At 37.6% G+C, this 22,243-nt stretch overlaps 1 protein-coding gene across 1 annotated transcript in view; it reads left to right on the top strand.

Moving 5' to 3' along the window:
* The window catches only part of LOC146475627 (uncharacterized), a 140,937-nt gene that overhangs the window by 114,929 nt on the left and 3,765 nt on the right, over positions 1-22,243 (top strand). Inside the window, exons 6-9 of the mRNA XM_085116025.1 lie at positions 4,693-4,764; positions 13,016-13,087; positions 16,689-16,760; positions 17,367-17,438. Of these exons, the coding sequence (XP_084972151.1) occupies positions 4,693-4,764; positions 13,016-13,087; positions 16,689-16,760; positions 17,367-17,438 (288 nt within the window). The remainder of the gene's footprint in view (positions 1-4,692; positions 4,765-13,015; positions 13,088-16,688; positions 16,761-17,366; positions 17,439-22,243) is intronic.

The raw sequence follows: 22,243 nt of genomic DNA, 5'->3' as shown, positions 1-22,243 counted from the left end.
AAAAAACCCAGATACATTGAAAAAAAAATCTTCAAATGAAAAATTTAGCGTGCTCGTGTCGTCTTTAACGAACACTTTTCTAACCTAGTTGCGGGGCTGTAGCTCGCACGTTTTCTTCGATATTTTCGAAGACACTCTTTTTTGGAATTCCTTGAGAGCGTATTTAAGAACTCATAATGAAACCTGACACACTGATAAATCTTCAAATAAAGGTATTTGCTGCTTATGACGCAACGCAGGTAAACTGCTTTCTTTTTGACAGTAGTCGGCCAATTGCGGACAAAAACTCTGTGCAAATTAACATTTTCTGGCCACTTCTGTTGCAAAGTTAAAGCGAAAATCCAGGACGAACACAGTGAGTTGTGAATGTCATTGTTCGCTTTTAGCTTTAATGCAAAAAAAAATAAATAAATAAATAAATGAGCATCTATTTAATATGTACTGGTTAAAGCGTGAAGGAAAATAATGCTTGTAGTGTAAAACTTCTTTCGCTAATTTTTATCATTAGATGTTTAACTAAATGTAATCTTATTCGAATATTTTAATGCCGTATTAAAAAAGTAATATACATCATGATATTGCTAGAATAAATATTTACTTAAAAGAACGACTTGAATGATGTGGACCTTCAACTGACTACCACGGAATTTTGTTGTTGTTGTTGTTGTTTATCGCTTGAAGTCACTGAGTTGAACTGGGCTTAACTTTTTTGTCGCTCTTTCATTCGTGAATCTCACCATACAAAAAAATGGATTATTCAGTGACTTTTCTCCAAAAAAAATGTTCTAAAAACCAACCTCTACGATTTTCATAGTACGGGACATAGTCAATGCATGTTTTGAGTTCGTTGATTGAGAAAAAAAACTAATTTCTATCCGTTAATTTTTCTTTCGTTTTACTCGTGACAACCGCCAAAAAAAGCTATAATAGCATTTTAAAATATATTCAAATAGTTTATACTACACTGTCCCCGATGTTTAAGGTTAATCTGTGACCTGATTCGAGAAGAAATCGATTTTGGAAAATAATGTGATATTTCACACCTTTTCATCGGACAAGATTGGTTTGAGAGCAAAGAAAATCCGAAAAGTAATAAGCGGGAAAAAAGACAAGGTTACCCAACAATGCGATCGAGTTGTTGTTTACTTACTGAGCTATCGCGCGCCTTGAAAAAATAACACTCACTTGGTGAGGGATAAATATGGTACCTAATTTTCTTATAAATTAATGAAATTTCAAAAAACAAATGTTCAGTAAGACCATGTTCACTGCTAAAAGCCCAAAAGGAAAGATACTCGATGCTAGCAAATGGGGCCCGCGAACAATAAATTACAAAAGTAGCGCAGAGTCGGCAAAGATTCTTGGAGCACGTACTAGCAAGTATGATTAACAAATCGACGGCAGCTTCTATGATCTATACTCCTGTAGACAATAAAATGACGTCAAAAATGTTAAAAACTCAAGTGGAACCTCGAGCCGCAGGCGAGTGGTTTCACTGCCAAGTTTTGGACATTTTATGGTGTCATTTTATGGTCTATAAGAGTATAGACCATAGAAAACTGCCGTCGATTTGTTTTTTACAATAACATGGAAAAAGTACGAGCGGAATTGGCAATTTTTTATGATTGAGACAGCTTGCGCGTTACATCTAACGTCATTTTTATTGTCTGTACTATTATAGACAATAGCTACGAGACAACCACCGCGCAGGAATTTGAACAGTTATTGTAAAAAATAGTATTTTAAGGTCAGCTAGCGGCTGTTGAAGCACGTACTATCGCCGTTTAATAACCCTATCTTAAGACAGGGCTTTTTTTTATTGTCTTCTGGGGTTGGGGGGGGGGGGTGGGGGGTAAGGGGGAGGGTATTCCACCTCCCTCTATAACTTTGGGAGTATAAAAGATATGACCGTGAGACTTTGACGATAGATATTACGTCCAACGATGTCTCCTTTGAGGTCCGTAACTGAACGCAATGACGTCATATCACGTCGTAATAAGTCATGATTGCCAAAAGGTGGCCATCTTGGATCCGCCATCTTCCATATCTGGAAATGAAAAGAACAAAAGTAATAGAAACCAATAAAGGAACACTAGTATGAACAAAAAAAAAAAAATAAAAATGACAAATTATGATTCAAAAACCTGGAATTTGAATGATTGTCTTAAGAAATATGGATTATGAAAATAAAAATAAAGGAAGTAACTGAGCTGTTATGATCTTTTTAATTACTGAGGGCAATCAGGATTTCTCGACAGAAAACTTAACAATCAAACTTTGCTAGAAACTGGGTGTAATAAATAATATCAGTAGAGTTTGTATTTGTTCTTTGGATATTTCCTAATCATTTTGCCTGTGTGGCACACTATTTAAGCCATTTTCAACACTGGCGTGCAGCTGATTCCTTTTGCTATCGCATGGTGTTATGTGGTGTATACATGTTTATTTGAAGTACCTTTCATACCATAATTACCGCGGTGATGTCATCTGTCAAGTGACCACGACGCTCGGAGTTTTTCGAGCGTTTTGTAAAACTATAATAAGCCCAATGGAATAGGTAAGGTCTCAAGTCTTAGATATTTTACATTTAAAATGGGAATTATTATATTTTTATGATAAAATAAGCTGGAGATCTACTAACACAAATTTGTTGAAAGTCTCCTGTTTAGCGACTTATTTATCCAACTACAAATAAAAGGAAACTCGTATATTATTAGGTCTGAATGTATGCTCTTGCTAGTGGCATCGACAGTTTCCCTCCTTTCGGACTCCTACTTGGCTAGAATAGATGTAATTTTTTCATTTGTGGTAGCCTGGAAAGGAGCGATGAATTGATGTTTCGTATGCGGCCCTTCGAAAGGGCGAATCAAGGAGCTGTGGGTTACGCTACTGGTGATGACATTGTAACGTAAAAAACAACAAAAAAATTAATCGAATGGTAAGCGAAGCGTTCGTTGATTTTAGGGGGATCAATAGTGTCGATTACGAATATCATTAATTGTTCTTTTTTGATTATCCGTGTTGTTAAAATGCGCGCGCAGAATGCAAACATGAATTCCAACGCGGGCAACACTTTGGAACCCAAGCGTACAATCACTGATGTTTGGCTTAATCAGTCAACAGAGTTGATAAGGTAATTTAGCCATTGTGAGGAGATTCGATTAGTGACGTTTTAAGCAATAGTCCTTCGTCAGAGCAAATCAAAAAATTGTGGGTTGTAAATGGTTTATATATCAGCTGTGGAGCTACGCAACTGATAGGACTATGGTAACGTAAAAGCTAAGGGTAAGTAAGTCGAATTAAAAGCGTTCGTTAATTCCGTGTGAAGTAAGAGTGACGATTTAAAAAAAATATATTTTCGTTTTAAGTCTTTACTGCCTTCCTTGTTGACATAATGTAGAGTAATGTAATTTTTCTTCATTTAACAAAATCTGACGTCCCATTCTCTGAAAAAAAAAGGTCTATATAAACTTGGTCGCCATGATAAAATCAAGGTCAATGAACATTAACGGACCACATCAAACTGTTCCCAGGTAAATTTCTTCGTTATTCAGGGTCTAAGTTTACACGGCCATAATCCTTTGCAGGTCTACGCCATCGTGACGCCATCGTGAAAATAGCCCTTTGGATTCACAAAATTCTGCAATTATTGCGTACATGAAGTTTTGATTTGTTTTATCCAAAGTTAGCTGTTTTGGGGCGATTACGAGAAAAAAGTTTCCCTAACTTCCGGAACTCCGCCTCGTCTTTGGTCTTAGTTAAGAAGACTTCACGAGAACCAAAGGCAGTCAGACTTATTAGCAGACTAAAAAGAAAAAAAAAGGTAGAAGCTAGCAAGCAAAGCAGTTAGCTATTTGAGTGAATAGGTAACATGAAGCACAATGCTTTGTTTAGTAAAGTGGAGTTAATGTCGACATTCCTTAGAATGAATCAGGAGCTACATCTAAAACTGAAACGTCGAACAAAGAACTCGAACTGCTATGGAAAATACAGCGGACGAAATGACGGGCATCCCTTACTAAGAGAAGTTTAATGAAACGAACACAACATATTTTGTCGGTAAAAATTCAAGATACCAAATCCAATTCATCGGTGGTCTTTTAACGTGTGAAGATATATTTTCGCACGAAAGCTCACCTGGTATTTCATCGGTGTTTATATAATAATAGAGTATTATTCCGTCCGTTATCACACTAGACTGCGAGCAGTCCTTTTTTCCTCAGATCACGCTAGCAAAAGCGCCGGCAAAATTACGCCCGCGTTTCTCTCTGGTCGCGGCTTCCTCGTTCGCTCGATCAATCGCGCGCTACTCGCGCTACGCTCGATCTATCGCGCGCTACAGAAGTTAGGAAAAGAAAGAGACTGCTCGCAGTCCATTATCACAGTCAACAAACATGTTATTATGATTGGGTGTGGCAGCATAACACTGTAAATGGTAGGCTGGTTGTCAGATTGCCTGGTTTCATTAACATAGAGGGAAATTAATGCCTTATTTTTCAATTTTTTTCTCTTTCTCAGCCGACGAAAAAAATGTCGGAATTTGTTCTCGTCTAGGTGTATAATAGTTTCTAAAATAAAGTGCTTCAACCCTCTTATGAATTGAAATTACTAACCTAATCCCATCCTATTGCCATTAAATATTGATTACCTTTGTTAAATCTTAAACAAATTAAATTTCTCTTTCATTTACAGGTACCTTGACAAGAATAAAATTGAACACCTACCAGGAGAAATATTTCCACGCATATCACAGTTGAGATTTCTGTAAGTGTGATTAACTTTCTTGGCTGTTGATATTTGTCCCTCTTTTAGCAGTGATTTAGCATGTTACTATTGCACTTCACCCTGGGTCCAATAATAGCAGCGCACTTAAGGGACCGTTCATTTTTTATGAGCATGGGGGGGCTGGTGGGATTTGGTTATTTACCACTACGAAACTGCATGACCCCCCCCCCCCCTAGCATGCAATTTTTTTCCACATGGCCCCCCCCCCCCAGCAGAAACAATTTTTTTTCTGATGACCCCCCCCCCCCCCCCCCTCCCGCCCAACCAGAAACAAATCACACTCCTAACTTTAACAAAACGCTTATGTACTGTTTATATCAAAGATAAACGTAATTGTTACTGTGATTTCTTTACAGTACTATTAAAAAGTTACCGTTCTCTGCTTAGGTAAAGATTTCTCTTGTTTAAAAAAACGTTTTATAGATAGCAACACGTTTACGACCACGGCAAACCCTAAATTTCCATTTAGATTCTCAAATGAACTAGAAAAATTAATCAAGCAAATGGTTAACGTGAAAAAACTCCCCTTCGAGTAGAAACAATTAATACATGTACAGATCTGACTAACAAAATACGGATCGAAGCATACCAATCAACGATTACGAGTCATATTAAACAGAAAAAAACAGCGGACACACAGATATCAGGCGCGTAGGTAAGGGTTAGATAGGGGTGTTCGTTGAGCCCCAAATCTTGCTGAGCGCCGGAGGCGCTGTTACTAGGGGGGTCCGGGGGCATGCTCCCCCGGAAATTTTTGAAAATCTAGGTTCCCAGAAACCTCATTTCCTGCATTTTTAGACCCATTTTAGGCGAATCACAAATTTGTTTTACAGCAGCTTTTTAAGCTATATACATCATTATGCGGCATAATTGTTTTAACTTAAACAAGAAAGTTCAATGTACATTCCGCGCCCTGCCAAGTTCTGATAGCTATTCGATCTGCTGATAGTCATACACCAAGCTGGTAAACTGCATCATTCTCGGGTGTAGGCCTTCGAACAAATTGACTATCTCGTCAAGATTGACAGGCATATCATATTTGATATGCATCTAGAACCAGGGCGGACATTCTACTCACTCGCATGGTACACCTCATGTAGTTGTTCAACCTCCTCATTGTGCTTTTTCTTCCGCCAGTATTGATCTTCAAAGGGGGTTCGTTCAAACCCCTCGAACGCCCCTCCTACGCGCCTGGATATTAAAGTACTGCTATTAAAAATGACAGTTACAAGCTTTTCTGAAGATGGCCTCTGCTCAGATTTACCGTCAACTGAAGTCACCAACAACAGTTCTATTATTAAAAACTAATCTGGATGTTCACACTAGGCATACTACTGAGTCTACTGATACTCCTGGGTTCAAATAATTTACCAATCAACAGTCTTTATAAAAGTGAGTGCTATTAAACAGAACAATAAACAATCTATTGATATAGTTCTGAGTACAACCACTTAATAGAAAACTACTCCCCCACGGATGATTCAATAGTGAGACTGTTACGTTTTTATATTGATTTGAACTTGTACAAACATAGGTGTCTACTTCAGTTTATATTCATTATTGCTTTTCCAACAGATATGCTTCATTTCCTCAGTTGTTGTTAATATGAAATGCAGATTTCGACCTCAGTATGTAAAACAAATTAAAAGTGGTTAGGAAATTAAAATAATATTCAATTTCTTCATCTGTTTCTGTGTTGAGCCACTTTCAATTTCCCCTACTAGCCAATTATTGCTGGTGACCCCCCCCTCTTTCACTCAATTTTTTTTGGTAGCCCCCCCCCCCCCCTTTAGTGCCATTTTTTTTCTCGTGCCCCCCCCCCCCCCCCCAAATCCCACCAGCCCCCCCATGCTCATAAAAAATGAACGGTCCCTAAGAGGCTGTCCGCGTTTATAGAACGGATAAGGCAAATTTCGGCTTTTCACCGATTTTGCTGATTTTTTCTAAGAACATCAATCATTATATCCCATCAACAAATATCACATTAACTGAGATCAATACGATTTTTTTCGTTGTTGGCGAGACGGTTTACAAGGTGACCTCAAAACTACCCAATTTACCTTTGGCGACTCTACAATTTATCTATACATTGCCGGTGCTGCCAAAACGTCATTCCTTGTTCAAACAGCTTGAATGTTGCTCATTGAAGTTCCATTTGTCAATAATAACTAAATGTTTAACTTTGGTTTTCTGTGAAATTTTGACTGAGTTACAATATTTTCAAAATACCTCCTCCTAAACTTCAGAATGCATTAAACGTGACATATATGTAGTTAAAGCCTATTTTCGCAAAAGTGGGACCTGATTTAGGGTCAAGTCTATTTTAACTCAAAAGCGCTAACACCAATCTACTAATGTATGGAATAAAATTTGTGGGCACTTTACGATAGTCACATTTCTGAACCGAACTCTTTTACAAATACAATAATAATCATTAGGTAAATATTTCTGGTCATTTAGCCATATTTTAGAGATCTAGATCTAGATCTATTCTTTTATTGGTATTTTAAATGAAACCTCTTGAGCTATTTTTCTTTTTCACGATGTGATACAGCAGTGTTTGTTTTGCGTGGCTGACAGTTGTTCATTTCAAGGTATATATTCAATATTCATTCTACACTCCATTTAAAGCGTTACCTTTCTTGTATGTAGGAATAAAATAAGTAGTTAAAAATTCTATCCAAAACAAAGAATTAGCTGGGGGAAAGTTCCTTTCTCCTTCTTACAGTATGTGAACTGGTTTCTTTGCGTTTTGTGACGCAGTGTTTATTTATCACCGTATCAAGACTCCGTTGTTCATTTCAGTTTTATTCACTTAAAACCGAGAGGTGTTTTAATTTGAATATTTCATCAAAACCCTCCTAGCGCATACCGAAAGGTCGGCATTACTTAAAAATGTCTGCTATTCCATCCAGTTGTTCCCTGCATGAAAAACTATAGACTCATTGTGGATGCAGCAGAGACAAGGAGAGCTTTGTTTTGCTTTCTGAAAGCAACTCAAATATATCGGCGCATTTGGCGAGCTGTCACTTATCAAAATGCGACGATATTAGCGAAACAGAGTTGATTCTTGGGAAAAGAGCGGGTATTCGCGGCTCGTCAGCGAGCCGGTTTGCGAGCTTGCCTATCTGCTCGAGTTTTATTCCCGGGATTTATTAGGAACATTTTGGCGAGCGATTTTGTTCTTGCGGTAAAGAAGTGCAGATACTTAGGTATATAGATGCAACGACAAAATCATTGACGTGAGTTCTCTAATCCGTAGAATGGGATAAACACAGATTGTGTTAAATAGTACAGGTAATACTTGAGATGGACGGTGAACAGTTGAAGACGTTTTTTTAAGGTCAAGTAATTGGAACCACATTGGGCTGGTGTTGCCTAAACGTTGTAGTATCCATTAATCTCGACCGCAAATTGATTAATTGTATAGTTTTTCGAAGAATGACGGCTCATCGATACAGCTTTTCTTGTGCTTCCATATCCTCTCCAATCACTTCAAAAGAGCTCCAACAGCTACCCTGAAGCCTACAAATCCACTTGCGTTTGAAACCAAGTAAATAGAAAACGTACTCCGACAGTCGGTGAATCTATACCTTGAAATCACGTGTTTTCAGAGACTCGGTTTTCCTTAAAAATTATACGTTGACTAGCAAGATAAACATTGTGAAAGTAGAAACGGAAAATACACCTTAATGGAAACGGCGAAGGAGAAAAATACACCACAGCCTAGCAGATAATCGCACTTACGCGAACCAACAGCGGCGATTTTGCCAAACAGAACAATCATTTCATCGACCCCTCCAGTTATGACTTGTCTCCCCGCCCACACTTAGAATCTTCCCAGCAAGTGTACTGGCACGACTTTTCCGCTTGCCAAAATTTTCCAAATGAACGTCCATGTCTCAGGCAGATAGTCAAACTCGTGAATCGCCACGAATTATGCCCGCTCTTTTCCCAACATCAGCTCGGCTTCAGTGATATCGCCTCATTTTTGATAAGTGAAAGTTCGCTAAATGCGCCGATATATTTGAGCTCCTCTCAGAAAGCAAAACAAAGCTCTCCTTGTCTCTGCTGGATCCACAAGGAGTCTGTAATTTCTCATGCAGGGAACAACTGGATGGAATAGCAGGCATTTTTAAGTAATGCCGACCGTTCGGTATGTGATAGGAGGGTTTTGACAAGATATTCATCTCTGGCTTTTAATTGACTGACTGAAATGAACAACGGAGTAAACACTGCGCCACAAAACGTAAAGAAACAAGTTCATATACCATAAGAAGGAGAAAGGAGCTTTTCCCCAGCTAATTCTTTGTCTCGGAAAGAATTTTATAACTACTAATTTTATTCATACATAAAAGAAAGGTAACACTTTAAACTGAGCGTAGAATGAATATTGAATATATACCTTGAAATGAACAGCTGTCAGTCACGCAAAACAAACACTGCTATAGCACATCGTGGGAAAGAAAAATAGCTTAAGAGGTTTCATTTAAAATACCAATAAAGGTATAGATCTAGATCTCTAAAATATGGCTAAATGACCAGAAATATTTACCTAGTGGTTATTATTGTATTTCTAAAAGAGCTCGGTTCAGAAGTGTGTCTATCGGTTTGACGGCTTAATGTTTAGTTTCGATTGAAAGCCGTGAATATTTGAGAAATCGCAGCGCTCTGTACGGCACGCAGCGTGAAGTGCCCACAAATTTTATTCCATAAATTAGTAGATTAGTGTTAGTGCTACTGAGTTAAGATAGACTTGACCCTAAGTCAGGTCCTACTTTTGTGAAAATAGGCTTTAACTACATATATGTCACGTTTAATGCATTCTGAAGTTAAGGAGGAGGTATTTTGAAAAAAATGTTACTCAGTCAAAATTTCACAGAAAACCAATGTTAGACATTTAAATATTATTGACAAATGGAACTTCAATGTGTAAAACATTCAAGCTAATAATGAACGGAGAAAGGAAAGTTCCTTGGAGATGCGTGACACTTGAAAATGCTTTCAAATTGGATTGATATAAAAATAATTATCAAAAAGTGTCATAAATGGTTTCAAGAAACACAGACGTTTCGGGTATATAACCCTTCTTCAGTGCGGAGAACACCGTTGAAAGCTGTTTGAGCTACTGAGGAATGACGTTTTGGCAGCACCGGCAATGTATAGATAAATTGTAGAGTCGCCAAAGGTTATGAATTGGGTAGTTTTGAGGTCACGTTGTAAACCATCTCGCCAACAACGAAACAAATTGCATTGATCTCAGTTAATGTGATATTTGTTGATGGGATATAATGATTGATGTTCATAGAAAAAATCAGCGAAATTGGTGAAAAGCCGAAATTTGCTTTATCCATTTTAACGCGGACAGCCTCTTAAATAGTTTCTATCACAATTTCATTTCCAGTAGGAGAAGCTCACTGAGATTCCTGGTACCCCTAAGAGACGAATGTTAAAGATATATTTTTTTAAGCCATCTTGGAGAAGCCTTTATTTTTTTGTGAAGTTTTGGTGTTTCACGTAATAATAAGGGTTAAACCCATCCGTGAAATAATGCATGTTTCCACCTTTTTTAAACTTTTTTTTTACGAAATTTAAAAGATCCACTCATTTTTACCTGTCACCGATATGATCGTAGCTGTTACCGGAGCTGTTATAAATCTTCAAATGCTATGATCGTTCACATGACAGGGGGATCGATTATGCAAGTTTTTAGTGCGTAATCCAGATAATACTAACTGTGATTTTACTTCGAAAATCGCCTTTGAGCGATAAAGTGGACAAAGAGGGTAAAACGTAGGCAAAAATGGTCGTCATTCGTTCCGATACTTCGAAGAAACCCTTACCAAAGCGAGAAAAGCTGTGTATGTTATATTTTCTGCTGCCAAGAAGAAAGATTCGCGACGGTCAGAGATTGCATTTAGCTTCCTCGCGTAAATAGTTCGCGCTTTCAACCATCAAGAAACTGAAGGATTACATGCAAACTCATACCCTCACCGTGCTACAAAAGGTGGGTGGTTGGAACTCCCAACCCCCTAGCGTTTTCGGTACCGTTACGATAAGATAAGATACTATATATTACGTTATTATGTTACGATACGTTACGACATATTCTTCAATAGATAGCCTTTTATGTCGTCTACAAGATAATGTTAATATTTTTGGATACATATACAAATGGCGCTGCTTGGACCAGTGACGTCATCCAACATGGCGGACTTTTTTTGTCTGATTTTTTACTTTTTTCCACTATAATTTTCGTTTTCTGCCAGAAAATTGAAAGTTTTACCCAGAAAATACACTTGTCGACGACAGCTTAGCATGTAAAAGATGGCTTAATACATCCTTAAGTTGCTTAACAACTACTTCTGGCTCAAAATATGGCTCTGACAGCTTATAATATTACATTTTAATGCATTAAAATCACACTTTACTTGTTGTTTAATATCTCCTATATCTATGAGCCGATTTTCACCAAATTCACAGCAAATGTGTCTCAGATATACCAAAAACTCTCGTGATAAAAGAAAAAAAAAAACAATCCGGGGGAAGGAGTTAGCATCCACACCCAGTTACCCCCCCCCCCCCCCCTTACCCCCTTCCTCTTTCAAGTCCGAGGGTTAAGTGGAAAACTGGTGGGAAAGAATGAATTTAAAGAAAGGTTCCAAGTCTAAATTACACACCCTGACGCTTACATGTTTTCGTGAAGAATTTCTTCTTGAGAAAGTATGCTCTCGATCTTCAGTGTGATATATTGATGACGGTGTTGGTTTGACTTCGACGTTTCCACATGGCCCGTTCTATTGAAGACCCTTTGTTGAGATACGTTTTAATAGACGTAGCTCGGTTATATTTATGGCCTGATTAAAAAAATGTCACTAGAGCTTTTAAAGGCGCCGTGTAACAAACGAAGTATCTTGTATCCTCGCTGCTTCCTGGACGTGAAAGTTCGTGCAATAAAGTGTTAAACTCGGCGACAGATTTGATCATTAAGGAAACGTAGTTATCGTAGTTAGTAACGTACACCAATTTACAGCATGTTTTCGCACTTCCAGGCTTGAATAGACTAATGCTTAAAACTTCACATATTTCGTGAGTACCATGTGAGCTAAAAATAAAGTGCCGGCGATTTTTGTTTCGTTTTACATTTATTCCCGAGATTTTTTGCCAGGTATACACCAAAATAACCAGTCTTTCAATATTTCGGAGATGATGAACGTTTTCCGAAATCGCAGAGAATGTCTCCAATATACATCATCAATTTTCAAAAGTTTCGTCAGCATCGACTTCGGACAGATTTTCGAGGAGCTGGAACTCCCGGTATGAGCATGGGTCGCTTTTGAAATTTGTTTCAAAAAACTGGAATAATGCCTCGAATTACATCGTTTAAACGAGCCTTTGACACCAAATTGTTAAGAATAATTTAAATTCCCGTTCGTTATGTAGGACAGGAAACGTAAAGTTGTTGGTCAACACATGGTGTCTTAACTGTCTTCAATCAGAACTTTGACTAAGCCTTATGCCAACTAACCTTAAAGTTCTAACTTGACAAGTTTTGATGTTAGCGCTTGTTTTTATGAAGCTGTAGGTGTTTCCTTTACTCGTAGGTTATTTAATCCCATCGGACCGAGAGGACTCCTCTAAACCTTTTCCTCTTAATTTAAAATTTAAAGAAATTAATCGTCTATTTTGAGATCATTTTAACTGAGCTAGTTCGCAACCTTGTGCCACAAAATTTGACTATTATTTTACCAGGTGACTTAGCTGTACTGAGAACTTTAGCCCATTATTAATTATTTTCTTTCGAAATCTATGCTCAGGTTAATATAATCGAGAAAAACATAGAAAAAAGTAGGACTTGCTATATTCTTGATCGAGACATTATGCTTTGTTTTTCAGTCTTAAATGTCCATGTGGCCTCCGTTTGTAGAGCTGTTAAATTAAATCTGTGTGGTTTGTATTGTAAAACGTCAACCATCAGTAAAAAAAATGGTTGGTAAATGGTTTTCTGTGGGTAACCTGATAGCGTAATTCTTATTGTCGTTAAATGAACGCACGAATATTACAAAAAACCAACAAGAACTAGAACTGGAAACGACAACGCCTGATGTTGCTGCACGATAGGGTTTCAGCTTTACATTTGAATTTGTTTTATTATGGTACGGTATGTTTTGATAGTTTCCTCCTTCTTTTAAGTTGTCTGAAATACTAAAAGAAGCTACTTTCATTGCAGGGGTTTGTCTGGAAATGGTTTAAGCAATCTTTCTTCAAGAATCTTTTCCACCTTATCAGACCTACTGTACATGTAAGTGTGCCACCATCAATTTGCTTGGTAGCTTTTCTGTCTTTTTCCTCTTTTTCTTCTTCTTCTTCTTCTTCTTCTTCTTCTTCTTCTTCTTCTTCTTCTTCTTCTTCTTCTTCTTCTTCTTCTTCTTCTTCTTCTTCTTCTTCTTCTTCTTCTTCTTCTTCTTCTTCTTCTTCTTCTTCTTCGTCGTCGTCGTCGTCGTCGTCTTCTTCTTCTTCTTCTTCTGCTTCTTCTTCTTCTTCTTCTTCTTCTTCTTCTTCTTCTTCTTCTTCTTCTTCTTCTTCTTCTTCTTCTTCTTCTTCTTCTTCTTCTTCTTCTTCTTCTTCTTCTTCTTCTTCTTCTTCTCGTTAAGTATACATCTAACGATCTTAACAATCAACAAAGGATTTTCACGCCAGAGTAAAATATATTCGTCATTATGTTTTTCTTTACTGCATCCTAGCAGTAAAGCAACAAATTCGGAAGTACTTTAAGTTCCTTCTTGTCTTGTCATTGGTCGGATGGCTTATATGTGTTTCCCCGAAATGCTACCGACGCCTTTTAAGGTATTCCTTTTGGCCGTCAAGTTAAAGTTCACCCGCGTATCATAAAAGGGAGGACTGTCTCCAAGGCTCCATTTTCCTGTCTTTTGAGCCAGTTGCCATTAAAAGTTCTGTTTGATATAACTCAGCACATGTTTGTTCATATTCAACCGGATTTGGTCAATATTCATATATTGCGGTAAGTCTGGTTCAATCGATGGCGACATTGGACCATGTCATAGCCACGTGACCCATCAAAAAATGGAGCAAAGTACATAGTAATGTGTCTTTTTTTCAAAAAATTTCCTGTATTATACAGTTTCATTGGCAGGACTTTGTGATTAGAGAATTTTGGAAAGCTAGTCTGCCGTGTTTACGGTTTTTATTCCAACAAAAGTGAAAAAAAGTAGCAGAATTTGAAACACAGCCTTGTTCCTTGGCAATCACTGTTTGTATGAAATAACGCTGTTCTTGTCTTTAACTGCATCATCAAGTGACGCAGAGTAAAATATCAGTACTATTGCATGTTGCCCCACATTGTTTCGTGCTCTACTACTTCAGTGTATTTTGTACAATTTGTTAGCTGTGTAGGTATTGGTACGTTCTGTAAAAGACGTGCTAAAGGGACTTTCAATCAAAGAATAACAAAGACGCTATTCATATGCAACAACGGCAAAAAGAGAAATGTAAATTTACCTCTGCAAATAAAAAAAAATTACGCATAGATGTAGTACATAATTACGACTATAAAAAACTTACAGCTGAACTTAGATGAGATACCACAGGAAGACGTATACCACATATACTCCTCCTAATTCAAACACGCAACAAAGGGAAAATTGTTGTAACAAGTCAGAAATTGCACCCACAACAGATCTGTAAGGAAATTATGTTATCAGTTCGGAATTTCTGAAGTTCAAGCTCATAGGTCTTTTCGTGAGAAAACAAGTGGTGGCTAACAAACGTTTCGGGATCTGACTCCCTGTTGTTTTTTTTTTTAAACAAACAGTACAATCATCTGCTAGGCATAAACGGTTTTAACGTAAATGCAGGGAAAATAGAAGTCACCAACCTTATAATATCCAGGGCCGTACCTAGGATTTTTTGTGTCTGTGGGGGCAAACTCCGCACACCCCTCACAGGGGTCTACCGTATGAAGACAGGGTTTCTAGTTGGTCATTAAGTTTGTTTTCACTCCTACACAGATTGAGAAAGCTGCCTCTAAGTTGTTTAGAGAAAAAAAAAAACACATCGATGCTTTTTGTTTTAAATTGTCATGACTTTTTATGGAGGTAACGTCTTGTTTAGCTTGAAGCAAATATTGTCTCTAATTTTAAAAAACAGTCGATGCACTGCTGTAAACAAAGGGAGAAAAAACACTGAGCTTCCACAATTCAAATGCACTATATCAATGGAGCGAAGCGTTTGCAAAAACACAGTCGTTATTTAAATCATAGTTAATAAAGGGCAATGGTTATGAAGCCCATCATTCTTCCTTTGTTTTAGGTTTTTGTTGGCCTTTTTTGCCCTTGAAGGTGCACAAAGGTGACAACGCTCAATAGCACTTCAATTAAGTTGAAAAAACTGACAAATAGAAAAGTACCATTAATTTATTCAGTCTGAATGTGCGACCAAAGAACAAAAGGTTGTGCACTGTCAGGGAGCTTTCAACCTAAATTGCAGCACCGTTGTTTTTGCTCTTGATTTTTGCCGACTTTCATAAACAGTCTCCTCTACTAACTATGTTTAAATGCAATTCAAGCCTTTTCAGTATTACTGTGACACGTTGCATAGCTCTATAACACGCTACAACGATTACTGGAGACCCAAAAAACCAAATAGCCGTGCCAAGAAACACAACTCCTTGTGACAAACACTAGCCGGGCACGGCATTGCAACAATTAAAGAATGAAGCTCATTGCATGATACAAGCAATGATTAATTTCTGTCCTAATATTGCCAAATCTCAACAAGAAAGGCAGTTAAAACTATCAGGCACTTAAAAGAGCCAAGCCAAACACAGCTGAAATGCCCTATGTGGCATAAAAACACCGTCGTTGAACACACGGAATAAGAGGTCATATTCAAAACGAAGAGAATTCAAAAGAGGAAACTCAAAAATCATTAGGCGCAAATGACCTGTCGGATGATGAACATATGATGGTTAAATCCAAACCCGCTACAAATACTTGCGAGCAGCGCAGGCTTTTAAAACCAATTTATCTCTGAAAAACAAAAATACTTGTATAAGCTAGATCTAAAAAGGCTTAAACACGCGCCAGAAAGTTCTAAACAATAGGCAGCCCAAACTGACAAAATCATTATTTTCATAACAAAACCGGTACTGGCTTTTGCCTCAACAGATTTTCCAAAATAATTATTTGGAATTCACATTGAAGGAATAATTTTTCAGTCAATTAGTCGATTTTCTTGTGATCAGTGTGATGTTAGAAACAAATTGAGTTTTCCTGGCGGGGGCAGCTGCCCCCTCTGCCCCCGCGCTATGTACGGCCCTGATATCCAAAGTTAGAGTGATTTAGAACTTGTGTAATAAATTAAATCTTGTTTTATAAAAGCACACAAACTTAAAAAAAAATCAGCATAGTTATTATCGCGGCGAAATTTGCAGCTGTAAAATCTTGGGTTAATTCAATATCAATTTTAACGTCGCGACACTATTTTCAGCGACTTCAAGTACATTATAAAATTAACGTGGTGGCGCTCCGCCCCAATATCTCTCGACAAAGCTATTGAAATTGCAAGAACCAATGAACTGTCGATAGCACAACTGAAATCAATGAAGTCAAGTAGTGGAGTACTTCATGGCATAATCAAAGGGCAACAGTGCGAAAGGAATTCTTGGAACACACCTTCCAAGGAATGAACCCAGCAGTCATGTGGCAAATGGGGCAACATTCATGCAAAGGATTCATGTCTAGCCATAGAGGGAACGTGCCCGAACACAATGGCTTATGATTTTTTTTTTTATTATTGGTTATTGCAAATTGTTGGAAAATGTTTATAAACCTTATAAAAAGTCCCTTGTGTTGTCTTGTTTTTGTTTGTTTGTATTTTTCCAGTAACTTGGCAGATAATAAACTCGTGAACATTACCGCTAGTCTTTTCTGGAATCAACAGTCTCTGCAATATTTGTGAGTAGCATCCTATGGTCTGTCATGTTTTTATTAGGATTGAGGTATAGCATGTCCATTGTTTTCATAGTTGAAGTATGGATGTGTCTAGGTACGGTACTTTTTAGTCAATAACATGGAATCGAAACTCTGAACTTATTCTCCAATCCTCCTTCGTCGTTGACTATATGTGCTTGAACATCACTGATTGATTTAAATCAGTCAGTTTACTGACTGATTTATTGTTTGAATGATCGATTGACTGAACAGAAAAATTAAACACCATGTACGGGCATGGTTTTCGAGAAACTGAACGCTCGTTTGCAAAATATAATGTTGAGCAATTGAGAATGAAAAAAATCGAGTTACAACAATAATTGTCGGCAAATAGCTACAACTGAATTTGTAACAAAAACTGTAGCGCTGCACAATTTTAACAGTTTTTTATTCATTGATTCATTGGTTCGTTCGTGCATTCATTCATTCATTTACATATTTATTTATTTATTTATTTATTTGTTTATTTATTTATTTATTTGTTTATTTATTTATTTATTTACTTATTTATTTATTTATTTATTTATTTATTTATTTACTTATTTATTTATTGCTTTTTGTTCTCAATAGGATTCTTCAAAATAACAGCATCCGCTTAATACCAGAGGAAGCTTTTGTTAACCTCACAAGACTTAAATATTTGTGAGTATATTTAGAAAGGGTTAGCAATTTGAACATTTCAAGGATAGCTGTAGTAAACCTTTCACCAGGTGTTTTAATCAGCTACTATAGCAATGCCAGCTAAAACCACTTGACTAGAAATAGAAATTCACGTATCTTCGACTACTTGCCTTTTTATTTCAACTCGTGCAACGTAAACTACATGGCAGAACTATTCAGGAATAAAATAGGTAGGAACGGCTTTCAAGTTTACACGTGTAACCACAGGTCCCAAAGCGTATGTGGCACAGGTTACCATGCAAGCGTGATTTAAGAGTTTGTATTGAGTTAAAATTAAATCGAAATTTAGACAACAATTTTCCCTAAAAACCCACAAAAAAATACTTAAGTCTGGAAAACGTTACCCGGTGTGTTTTGCTGTGTTCTCAATGCTCTTCAGTGCTTCCGAACACTGTTTTGAGCGGTTTATCTCTCAGCAGCTGGTCCACGTGCATCACTCTATTATGTTAATGAAAGGTAGGAAACTACAAGTCGAATTTGAATAAAATTTGGCCCGTCATTTAAGGAGATCACTTCGAAAACCTCGCTAAAATGTGCTTGAAACTTAAGCTCTCGCTTACCTGCCTCACCATAAGGCAAGAGGGATGATGTGCGGTCCCTCCTGGGTAGCTCATTTACGGAGGAGTTCATTTTTTGAGACACAGGCCTTCGTTGAAAACAAAGTTTATTTCAAATCGGGTGCCATTTTTGCCGCTGACCGAGCTGTGTCCCTGGAATGTTGGAACAAACTCTGTCTTGTTCCAACATTCCAGGGACACGGCTCGGTCGGCGGCAAAAATGGCACCCGATTTGAAATAAACTTTGTTTTCAACGAAGGCCTGTGTCTCAAAAAATGAACTCCTCCGTAAATGAGCTACCCAGGAGGGACCGCACATCATCCCTCTTGCCTTATGGTGAGGCAGGTAAGCGAGAGCTTAAGTTTCAAGCACATTTTAGCGAGGTTTTCGAAGTGCTCTCCTTAAATGACGGGCCAAATTTTATTTAAATTTGACTTGTAGTTTCCTACCTTTCTATTAGCACAATAGAGTGATGCACGTGGACAACGTTTGGAAGCACTGAGAGGCATTGAAAACGCAGCAAAACACACCGGGTAAGCTTTTTCAGACTTAAGTATATTTTTTGTGTGTTTTTAGAGAAAGTTGTTGTCTAAATTTCGATTTAATTTTAACTCCATACAAACTCTTAAATCACGCTTGCATGGTAACCTGTGACCTGTGGTGTAACGAAAGAAATCGAAATTTCCATATTTACACCCTGAATAACTTAAATTTTTGACCTGGCATTAACACGATAAAAGAAATTAAGAAAGATGAAAAACAAAAATAAACAAACAAACAAAGATGAAACCAAAAGAAATGCGGCTTCGACCACTTCATTTGGTTTTCGCTGGCCTCGAGAACCGAGAGGTTTGATTCAAAATCTAGAGCTTAGCTTTCAGTAGACGAAATTCTGAACTTAGAAAAGACTTCTAACAGTTGGTTGAGAAGAAACCTTAGGCTTTATAAAAAAAATAAACCTCACTAATATAACCTAAATTCGATTTTGACACGACATTACAGCTTTATAGTGACGGCTAGTTGGGAGAAAATATATTCCGTGTTTAGGGTTTTATCGCGATACAAACATTTTGTTGGAGAGAATAAAAGGATAAAGTACAAATCGTGCGCTGATTGAAAGAGAAATTCTTACTTCAGTCAAACTGTAGCCATTGTAATATCTGTACGCGACATTTTTTCTCTGGGCGGGTTATTTGAATTCTTGGCTTTCATTTTTACGACAAAAAAAAAAAAGGAAAAGAAAATGTACAAATTTACAGTCCATAAAGTACCACCATTGACGAAATAGACCAGCTAGTAGGTTTAAACATTTTCAAAGCAAGTTTGTTGAAAATTTGTTACCGCTGCGAGATAACCAACATCATGAAAACAGTGATGAATAAACCTCACAACCAGAAGCAGGAATAAAAAGAGCAACCATTCTAGTACCCAAAAACGAAAAAGGAGCATTATTATCCTAGCTTAGATGCCGTAGAGATTTAAACATTTGAAATAAACCAAGCGGTGAAAAATACTGTAAAAATTACCGAGTCTGCCATTCGGCGCTTGCGCTAGCTACGACAAGAAGATCAAATTGACAGACCAGAACCATGAAAGACGATGCAACAGAGCTCTTGAAGCACTTTTTTCTAGAGATAGGAGACACCAGAAAAAAAAACCTTCGGCGAAGAATATGAGCCTGCAACGTTGACAGCCTACAAAAAAGGCTTAAGAAGGTATTTTCTGGAGAGACGCGAAGGTGAAAACTTCGCATATATTGGCGACGGTACTAATTTAAACAAAAACTTTTGAACAAAGCGAAAACATTTCAAAGCGTCTGAAAAGCGGAGCAGTTCAAATAAATCATATCCTTTTGCTTTGAAAATGCCATAATTTATTGGAATTTAAGCTCATTGTTATTTACTTTGGCCGTTTTCACACTCACGAAAAATTCTTTTAAGCCTTACTGTAAATTTCTCTTTACCGAATTTATAATCACTCTTTATCGCTTACCTTTAAAGAAAAAAGTTGTATCCGCTTTATATGGCACATGTTCACCACAAAACAAATATTATTAGTGTTCCTTGATTAGTGTCACAAGCTTGTAAACGTCGCATGTTCATTTACGGAAGTAAAATTTTGATCTGTGCGCACCGAACCCATTTAAGTGCCTGCTGCCACGCTTACATGACAGTTTTTGAGCCAATCAGAAACCTTCATTTCGAAACGACATTATCGCAAAACAACGTCGCCTCAGCGCAATAACAAGATCCCCCAGGGTCGCGATAAATCGTTAGAACTTTCAAACTTAACCCTATGTAGAAGACCGGGGAATGAGAGGGCGGGATGCGGACTCTCCCCGCGGCGACTTTGAACCTGAAATACTTTCTGAATATTTGAACAAACGCCCTAGAACTTCAGGACGTTTTCAATTAATTTGTCTGAGAAAAACGTGATGTAGTCTTTTAGTGTTCGTTGTTTTCGAGGTTACTAATGCCACCAATTTTTGACAGGCATTTTTATTTTCAGAAATAGAAAATCCCTTTTGAAAATGAAGAAAAATCGTTTTTCTTCCCGTAAAATTTCATGTTTTTTTTTTTAAGGCATATTAGTGTTTCTTTATTTTTTGTTTACCTTTCTTTCAATTTCGGCGCTGAAGGTTTGGGAAAATTCAAAACTCCATGGTGGCGGATCTAAAATGGCCGCCATTTTATCATTACGACATGATTGCCATGTGATATGACGACATCATTTTGCGTTGGGGACCTCTCACTGTCATAGCTTTTACACTTGTGAAGTATCCACCCCCCCCCCCCCCCCCCGTCCCAGAAGACAAAGAAAAAAAACCAGTCTACATAGGGTTAATTTACAATGCGTCTATACTTGTTATCTCTGAGCAACTAAATACAGAAATGAATTCTATAGGTGGTTTTCACCCCACACATCGTCACGCAAGTAAAAAAATAAAATCCTCAACCATTCAATAGATGAAGGCAAGAAATTGATATGTTGTAGAAGAGTGATACATAAACAACGTGTGAAAGCCACAGGGCTGTGCGATATCTCCTAAACGAGTTATTCGAGAAAATGTACCACGGAAAATTACAGAGTTTAGTATGGGACGCCATGTTGGTGCCCCGTCTGATGGGCACCAACATGGCGGCCGGAAACCAGCAAAAACATCTGGAGTTTACCTTGGCTATTTCAAAGCCTTTCTTCTCTCTGCTGAACTTTCACACATTGACATTAACGCTTCTATTACATGTTAGCTGATCAGACCTAAAAAAAACACGAGGCGAATCGATGTTTTCATTTACGTGACATGTTTAGAGCAGCAATCCTTCTGTCACGCACTGCGCAAAAATCTATAATTCAAACTGCAAGCCGATGGCAATTAAGATTTTCTTATATGTGATGAAGATAAAAACCCAAAATTGTGTTTAGTTATGAATTTCAGTTTTTTATGACGTCATATGAAAACCAAGAATAATTTTCAATTTCTTCTGGGATGAAAAACTCACTGAAATTAAAACGTCAACAATTATAGGCGAGAAAAAAAAAACAAGGACTTAAGTTGACGGACTTTAATATCATGAATAAAACCTTAAAAGTCTCTTGGATACCGCGCACGTAATCAGTAAACGAAGCATCCTAGAAAGTCATCCCAGAAGCAGCCCTGGAGAAGCATGGGGTACTAACTTTTGATATAAACTGTAACTAACAGTTTGACGCATTACAGGCTAACAATCTCCATCATTTTGCCTCGAACTATTGAAACAATTAGAAAATACAAAACAAAATTATATGGAAACCCTACCTACTCATGAATTAGCCTGACGAACAGCCGTCATTATTTTGCATTTTTTCCTTGAGCGGAGGCAAGCGAGAGGTGCGAATCACGCGCGACGGGAGGGGCCCAAAAAATTAACGAATGTTTGCCCACTATTGTTCATGCTATTCCGGCGTTCATATATGAAAGCGGCTATCCAGTTGGTTATTTAATGTCAAGTGGTCATGAGATGTTTTTGGACAACAAAATGGCGGTCGCGTCATTGTTTTCTTTTGACTAAGCTATTCGAGAAGCCCCTCTGGTTTTTTTTCCCCGAATGCGGTAAAGGAAAAACTAAAGAAATATACTTGAACTGCTTCCAGCTAGGTTTGGAAAAAGTTTGACCTGGCTAACGATTCCCTTTCTTCGCTGTTTCAGTACTAAACGGCAGTCATAGTTTC

The sequence above is a fragment of the Pavona decussata genome, unplaced genomic scaffold (assembly GCF_977016875.1).
Source record: "Pavona decussata unplaced genomic scaffold, jaPavDecu1.1 SCAFFOLD_84, whole genome shotgun sequence".
NCBI classification, from domain to species: domain Eukaryota; kingdom Metazoa; phylum Cnidaria; class Anthozoa; order Scleractinia; family Agariciidae; genus Pavona; species Pavona decussata.
The sequence above is the reverse complement of the archived record's forward strand: the minus strand, read 5'-3'. Positions and strand labels throughout refer to the sequence as shown.